Source organism: Poecilia latipinna, unplaced genomic scaffold, assembly GCF_001443285.1.
Source record: "Poecilia latipinna isolate Pla-1442-1.1 unplaced genomic scaffold, P_latipinna-1.0 Scaffold3819, whole genome shotgun sequence".
Taxonomy (NCBI): Eukaryota; Metazoa; Chordata; class Actinopteri; order Cyprinodontiformes; family Poeciliidae; genus Poecilia; species Poecilia latipinna.
The window spans coordinates 10,857-19,080 of NW_015116435.1; the positions used below are offsets into that span (position 1 = coordinate 10,857).

The 8,224-nt window shown below is 40.5% G+C and overlaps 1 protein-coding gene across 1 annotated transcript in view; it reads left to right on the forward strand.

The window, feature by feature from the left end:
* Window positions 1-15: 15 nt before the first annotated feature.
* The window catches only part of LOC106941716 (rab GTPase-activating protein 1-like, isoform 10), a 12,154-nt gene continuing 3,945 nt past the window's right edge, over window positions 16-8,224 (forward strand). The window contains exons 1-7 of the mRNA XM_015024813.1: window positions 16-2,617; window positions 4,566-4,640; window positions 4,744-4,854; window positions 5,335-5,439; window positions 5,533-5,616; window positions 5,730-5,801; window positions 5,918-6,163. Of these exons, the coding sequence (XP_014880299.1) occupies window positions 2,507-2,617; window positions 4,566-4,640; window positions 4,744-4,854; window positions 5,335-5,439; window positions 5,533-5,616; window positions 5,730-5,801; window positions 5,918-6,163 (804 nt within the window). The 5' untranslated portion in view covers window positions 16-2,506. The remainder of the gene's footprint in view (window positions 2,618-4,565; window positions 4,641-4,743; window positions 4,855-5,334; window positions 5,440-5,532; window positions 5,617-5,729; window positions 5,802-5,917; window positions 6,164-8,224) is intronic.

The window sequence follows — 8,224 nt, forward strand, 5'->3', positions numbered from 1 at the left end:
TTTGTTTTTTTTCCTCCCTTTTTATTTTTTTTTTCTTTTTTTTTCCTTTTTTTTTTTTTTTTTTTTTTTGTTTTGTTTTTTCCTGTCAGAAAAATTGCGGTACTGTAAGTAGGAACAGAAAATTTATATTTAGAGATGGAAAAAAAATTATGATAAACAATTTTGTGCTCAGATAAACAAATATACCGCTGCCAAGACGTCTATTTAAGAAACGTTATTTAGTCACAAACAAGTGATTTGCACAAGTATTCATGGTCCGTTAACATCTTCACATTTTGTCACAACTTTCCTGTCAGTTTCGGGGTTTTGTGCCGTAGACCAACACAAAGCAGAGCGAAAAAGCGAAAGAAAGAAAAAGCAAACAAAGGTTTTACTATTAAAAACGTGAGAAATGTCACATGCATTTTTCATAAGCCCCCGCAGTCACTCCCATTTTTGTCTTAAAGAAAATTTCAATCAGTTTTATTCTTCCAAACTTTTTTGGGTTCCCCCCCCCCCCTTTTATTTTTTTATTACAAAATAACTTAAATTCTGTCAAACTAGGTGGATAACATAAGTCCACATCCGCACCCCCAAAGATTATCAGTTTGATTTAGGTTCAGGCTTTGACTAGGTCATTCTAACACACAATTATTCTTTGATCCAAACCGTTCATTTAGCTCTGGCTGTGTCTTTATCCAGGTGGAAGGTGAAACATCTTCTCCAGTTTCGAGTGTTGCGCAGCTTTTAAAACGTTTTTCTTCCAGGGTCGCCTCGTGTTTAGCACCATTCATTTCCTGAGCAGGCACCACCTCAGCATGATGCTGTCACCACCATGTTTCACTGTTGGGGTTTCTTCCACACTTCCTGAATTCAGAAGATTTTACTTCAGGGTAGCAGAGTAAAGGGGAATGAGTGCATATAAGCATTTTTCTTTGTAAAATACTCGCGTTGGACTGCTCCACAAAACCTCAACAAAATACAAATGTGGAAAAATTTCCATGTGAATGAAAGCGTTTTTTTTTGTTTGTTTTGTTTTTCTTTAAGGCGCCGGCCTCCTGTTGCATCACGTTGTCAACGCAGAGCTTTTCAATTTGCCGTTTCAAATGCGCTTTTGTATTTCCATGATTCAGCACAATGTCATTCTTTTCTCTGGCAGATGAAGCTCTGAGCTTTTGTTCATCAGTTTGCTCTTATTTTCAGATTTCTCTGATTTCTTTTCAGCGGTATTGAGTTATCTTTTGGTTCACCCTGTTAGAGTGAGAAAACCCATCACCTCTTCACACCTTTTTATTACCATTACTATTATTATTATTATTATTTTGAGGAGAAAATAAATGTTTATATGTCTCCCTTGGCTTTTTTTTCCTTTTGTGTGTGCATCTTTTCCTACTGTGACTCAGAGGGGGCAAGACACAATGTGTTGAAGTCACAGCTTCAGTGGAGAAATATTTATATACACAAATTGACCACAAAGGTATAAACATGTGAAAAAAGAACAAAAAATAAAACAGTAAACTCAAACACAGAAGTGAAAATCAATAAGAGAAGTGAGACTTTGGGGGGAGTAACAGTGGCTTTGTCCTGGAGAGAAATGACAAAACGACAGACTTCACAGTCAAATGGAGAAATTAAAGAGAAACTCGCGTTAAGGTGGGACTTTGCAGCATGCAGGATGAAAGTGTTGGGGTGCGTACAGGTGGCGTGGCAGAGACTTCCCTGTTGTTCTGCGTCGGTATGCGTCGCCCTACCTGCTGGGCCTGTTTGCTCTCCGGTCTGGTCGCTCGGCCCATGACTATAATAGAGCTACTGCACCAACACCCCCCGGGAAAAATATCACAGATGCCACATCATTTACTTCTTACACGCATGGCAGGTTTGACTCGACAAGTCTAGCAGGTTCACGCGGCATCGTGTCAGAGTGTGAATAAAATAAGGGGGTAAAAAAAACAAAGTGCATGTGAAAAACAACAACAAAAAACTGTTTCCTCTTTAAACCTATATAAATGATTTTTAAACCATTTAACTCGGCTAAATGGACACTTGCAGGTCGTAAACAGCTGGATTTGTGCGTCAGAGAAGAGGACAGGTGAGATAAGAAATGTAAACACAACCGTGGGCGTGTCCAAGGCTGTCTTTCCTTTCACACTCTCAGGTCGTATATAATCCCTGCTGAACCTGGTGCTGCCCACACACACTGTGACACACACTTCACCTGTCTGGTGTTGCTGTGGGAAGATTTCTCACCTTTAGACTGCAAACAAAGTTTCTTTCCTTCCGGGAGTCGTGAACTTCAACCTCACCTCTGGCCTTTTAAGATCTTTTGTGTGTGTGTGTGTGTGTGGACGGCTGTGTCTTCAGAGCGAGTTAAAGCGGCGGGGTCAGAATCGTTTTGAACTTGCTTCACACCTCTCCAGTCACTCTCCTGCTGCTGCAGGTGGACGTTCTTGGCTTTTCTGGTTTTGAATCTTGGGCTTCACATATAAGCGCTGTGACTGTTGGGGTCTGTTTCGGAAATCCGGGCGCGATGATGCAGGAGGTGTCCATGGTGACGGCCTACGACGCCAGCGCTATAGAGCAGATGAGTGAAGAGGAGATCCTCGCCTGTCTGGTCGCTGACACAGGGCCTACGTTCAATGTAAGATTCATTCCCTCTGGAATGTTTTTATTGTGGTGTTAATGCATGAAAATGCACTTTGGTTAACAGGACAGGTTTTTCATCTCTTGCAGGTTTTAAATATTTTAATTTAGTGAAATATTTTTACTCTCCCTGGGTTTTCCTTTTGCCTCGAGTTGATCACTTTCTACACTGACTCCAATCAAGATTTCCATCTCTGATGCCAGTTTGAGTCATTTAATATCAAGTATTTATTGATATTTTTCTCAGTCCAACATCTGCATTTTTCACATCACAGGCTTGAGGATTACATCACCGAAACATAATAAAGTCCTTCAAACGTGTTCACGATAACAATGGTGGCTTTAATTAGACTTTTGTAGTGTCTCTATTTTTATACACACAATTGCGTTTGGGAACATCTGTTTGGATTAAATGTACCAACAGAAACGTTGTTTTCTTGACCAGCTCAAGCGTTTACTGCATAAACTGAAAAATATTGGTAGATTAAGCTTTCCTGTGAATCATTAAACTAATATTAAATTACATGACCACTTGTATTTTACGCTTTTACCGCCAGGTTTGTTGGTCTCGTTTTGTTGTGACACCTGCTTCACTGCATTGTCCTAAAAGGCAACTTGGCATCTTCTTTAAGTAAAATGATCGACTCTGTCTGATTCAATCATTCCTGGTATGTGAAAAATAGACATTATTCCACAACATTGGGAAAAAAAAATCCCCATGCCATCATACGTGAGCCGCCGTGCTTCACAGTCTTACAAACCGTCTGCTCTCTCCAGATGCCAAAGGAAACATTTTGCTTTCATGAGTCCAGATAAAGGTGCATCCTCTCTTTGTGTTCCAGTTCCTAATATGCACTGGAAGCTCGTCACCATGTGTTTTTACAGCAACATCATTTTTGGGGGGATTTTTGCCAATGATAGCTTGGCTTTACAACTGTTTGTTGCTGTACTCACAGGTAAGTGAGGAACCTGATCATTCCAGATCCTCTCTGACCAACCATTGGCTGAAAATCTTGCATTTTTTCTTTCGATCCTTTTGGATCTTCCTCCATTTCTTTCTGGGTTTGCATCTCCCATTTTGAGATCCTCAAAACTGCTGAGGTTGATCAGTGAGGACCTCTGATCCAAGCACTTCTACTTATTTTGCATCTTGAGTTTTTGATATGCAAACCAGTCTAACAGTTTGATAAAACCCATCCACATTATGTTTAAATCAAACATAAGAACAAATAAACTTACAGTAGCTTTCTCTGCTTCAGCGTCTTTGGAGAAATTTTCATATGTAACACGCTAATTTTTTTATTTTTTTTTTTTACTTATCTGCTTTTACTGCTGATTATAAGAGTTAAGATAAGTTACTCCCTTTGTTTAAGTACAGATCTTTTTTAGCTCTCAAGTTCCTAAACAAAGTCATGCTTTTCTGTTTTGAAGCTGTTGTTTCGCTTTAGATGAAAGGCAATGCCTCTGACCCACTGTTTCATTTTGAACAGGAAAGATCACATTTATGCAGAGCCCTTCAGTTTACTTTGTCTCTCTGCATTCCTCACGTGAGCCGTCGCTGACTGGCATGACAAAGCATAAAGCCCAACACCAAACACAATTCCTCCACAAGTCAGATTTCTGATTCGCGACACCCTGAAAAGATCTTGGATTCGTCGTTTTTAGGTATTTAAGACACGAAAATCCATTTCATGCTTTGCCTTAAGCCCCTTCCATCCCCCATAATTCCCCAGATGCGCTGTAGATTACCGCGTCCCCCATGTACTCAGCTTTATCTTATCTATGATTTATCCTTGTTTGGATCTCGTTCTGAGGCCTGTTCTTGATTTGTCAAGCTCATCCTACATATCTCTTTATGGGAGAGATGGATTTCTCCATTTCATCCAAACGTGTCAGGTTTTCCACATTAACAAGACGTGTCGTTTTTTTCTTCTTCTTCTTCCAAGGTCCCCACAAAGAAAGTGAAACTCGGGGAAAGTCGTCTTCAGATCATGGACGATGACCCTGTGGACAAATACTTGGTCAGAATCGACTCCTGTCTTCCTCTTTCTTTTTCTGAAATGATTTGATTTTCTCTCTTCAGCTGCAGAAACCCAATGCTTTTTTTTCCCCTGCACTTTGCAGAAAGAAAACCGTCAGCTCCAGCAGGCCAGCCTTCGCCTGGAGCAGGAAAACGATAGCTTGGCGCACAGACTAATCACCAGCAAGGTTGCTTTGAGGAACTCTCTAGACGAGGTACTACTAAGAGGTCAAACTGAGAAAGGCAAAGGTTTTGCATTTCAGGACCTCATTTATATCACATCCCAGCTATCTAAAATGCAGCCCGGCCGTATTCACAGCAGCAGTCAAAAGTTTGAGGGTTTGTCAAGGTACAGCCGCAGCTTTCCGTGTGTTTTGTTTTTACAAGATGGATCAGCTTATAGAAAACGGGGTTTTCTTACAAAACTTTTCCTGTATTGAGCTTCATCAATCTTCTCACCATGTTTCCTTTCTCGGCATGGTGTGTTTTGATGCTGTGTTTGTACCATGACATTTTGGGTTAGGGTACAAACAAAGAGCACCTTCTTCCACGTGTGTGCCGCGTCAAACTGCATATCGAAGGGGAATACCTACAAAATGTGAAAAAGCAAAGGGGGATGCTTTTACAAGGCATCACCAATATAATGAAACAAGCATGTAATGGCGAGGATCTGAGTGTATTTTCATGTTTTCCAGGCAGAAGACAGAGTAGACGAGCTAACCAAAGAGCTCCTTAAGATCCAACATCGACTGCAGGCAACTGAAGACGAGAAAAGAGGCAAAGAGGAAGAAGCTGCCATGGTGATAGGAGTTTTTTTTGTTTGCGGGCTGTTGTAAGAAAGAAAAGTAAAAAAATATATATATAAATATATGTAAATCTTTTTTTGTGTGTAGCTGAAGGAAGTGTTTCGGAGAGAGCTGGAGAGGGCTGAGCAGGAGATTAAAAGATCGTCCGGTATCATCTCCGACTACAAACAGGTACCGGCAATTGATGGCACCGTTTGTGCAATCAGTGTCCTTCAGCGTTCTCACAGATGCATGTAGGTGTGATTGGAGGAGGTTTCGTTTGATGAAGTCGATCTGTCTCTCAGATCTGCTCTCAGCTGACGTCGCGTCTGGAGAGACAGGAAGCCGCCCACAGAGAAGAGTTGGATGCACTCAAGGTGAGTGCTCCACTCTTGCTGCAGATGTCTGCTTCTTATGTTATTTTTATGTTGCACTCATACTTTTTTTTTTGTTAGTTGTACAATCTTTTTTCTTTCTAATTGTCATCTTCTAGAGCACAATAGCGGCTTGTTCCCAGTGTCGACACGTTGCAGAATCGATCCCCACAGGCCACAGCGCTGACACACCAGTGCATGTGGAGGCCGAACCGGGCGGGCGGGAGTCCGACGTAAGCCCCCGACAGGAAGACGGGAACGGGAAGGACCAGGAGAAGGAGTCTCTGAAGGCCCAGATCAGAGAGCTGGAGAGGGAGCTGGTCCAGACCAAGCTGCAGGTGGTGGAGGCCAACTGCAAGATTCAGGTGAAATCTGACTGTCTGGACATGTGCAGACCAGCAAAGAGCCGTCAAGATTTTAATGAGGATCAAAGCTTTAAGGCGTGATCTGCCATGTAGTACGCATGATGAGGTTGATCGAAACATGGAGCATCACCCCTCCCCCATTTGTTGTTTGCGGCATCCAGTCAGCTGAAAGACAATTCTCAATTTACGTTAAAGGGGGGAAAGGGCTACGTAAAGCAGATGTTTTTAGCTTAATATCATGTTATGTTTTTTCTCTCACAGATCAGCCCCTCTCCCATTCAGCACCTCCAAAGTTAGATTTCAGGGATTCCCCCAGTATATCATAAGCCTGGCGGGCCTCCAGGCTTTACTTGTACCCCCACCAGGCTTAGCATTGCTTATTTTTTTAATTCTCTTTAAAATGTTTGCATTTTGTAAGACTTTATAGTTGGTATTCAGGTATTAATCTTCCAATCTTTCAATAACACATAATCAAGTGATATTTTCAAATTTCCTGTCAACTAAACATTTTTTAACTCAAAAGCACGACGGGCCGCTGGATGAATGACCACCAGGCTGAACAGGTTTACTTGGGGAAACCTTGGATTTCTTTTATTTCATGTTTGACATAATTTATAACTGAGGGTGATATAGAGGGTGGGCCATAAGTTTCCATGCGTAAATATAAACATCTTATAGTGGACAACCGTTTTTATTCTTGTGGGACTCCATTTCCAGTTTTCTGAAACTTACAAATAAGTTTAGCCACAGTGTCGTGTGTGTGTGTGTGATGCTCGTTCCATGTTTCCTGTTAAAGTTTCGTGCAACCATGCGACTGCTTCCCGATCCAGCAATCAGTATAATTTCAGTTCTTTGCTCTTTTGTCAAACGGATCTTCTTGGGTATCTGAAATATAACAGAAATATACATTTTACATTCTCTTAAAGATGGAAACTTAAGGCCCATCCTGTAGTTACTTAATTGTGCGGTAAAATGGCACTATGTGCCTGGAAAATACATGTTACCGCCCCTTTAAAGACAGAATTGGTTGTTTGTAAAGATATGAAATATAATATATCATATATAATATATATATATATATTAATATCATATATAATAGCCACATGAGCAGTAAAAATCAACCCATTACTCGTAATAAGGAAGGGCTGTTTATGTTGGTTTATTTTATTAGTTTGCTTCAAATATGGTCAAAAAATATAAAACCAGTAAAAGAAATAAAGCTATAATCTAAAATAACCAAAAAAAAAATAATTATAATATATATGTGTGTGCATCTTTTATTTAAACATGAAAAATAACTTAGTGAGATTAAAAGCCTCTTTTCCAATGTGACCTGGCCAATAAGAGATTTTACACAGATTGCAGTATAAAACCCCAACAGGGTTTCTGAAATGCAATAGGAAGAAGTGGAAATTTCTTGTAATCTTGTCCAGTTCCTCTGTCTCAAAACGGTTGTTTCGTCACGTTGGTGGATTCATCATTGGCCATGAGATGGTGACGTTTGGGCATTCCTGTGTTTCCACACTGACGCTTTTTCCACATTTCCACTCCGCAGATAGAAACACAAAAGTTGCTGCTGATAGAGAATAAATATTCTGGAAGGTGGACTCCTGTTCAAGGACTAGTTTGGATTCTTATCAGAAATATTCACCTTATCTGCTGTAGGAAGATGACAAAGTGCAGAGAAGTGGAAGGCTAACAGCTAGCTAGAGGGTTAAAGTACCATGACAATCTCACAAAGTCACTAACGGTCACACAATCACTTTACACAGAAACATCAACAATCCGGGTCAAAATCTGACGTAATGTAACCAAACATAATGAAGGAAAGCCTTAAGACGCAAACACAAAGAAAAGTAATTCTATAATCTGCTAGAGAGATGTAGTCTTTTCATGGTGTTGCAGCAACATAAGAAAACCAAGAGAGGAAGTTGATAGTTTCACCTTAGTCAGGGTTTGAGCCAGAAATCCTGACACTGTCAAAGATGAACTACAGTAAATGTCTCTGATTTCCAGAAATAATTTTCACAGTTTTCCAGGAAATTGTTTAATTTCCAGGAA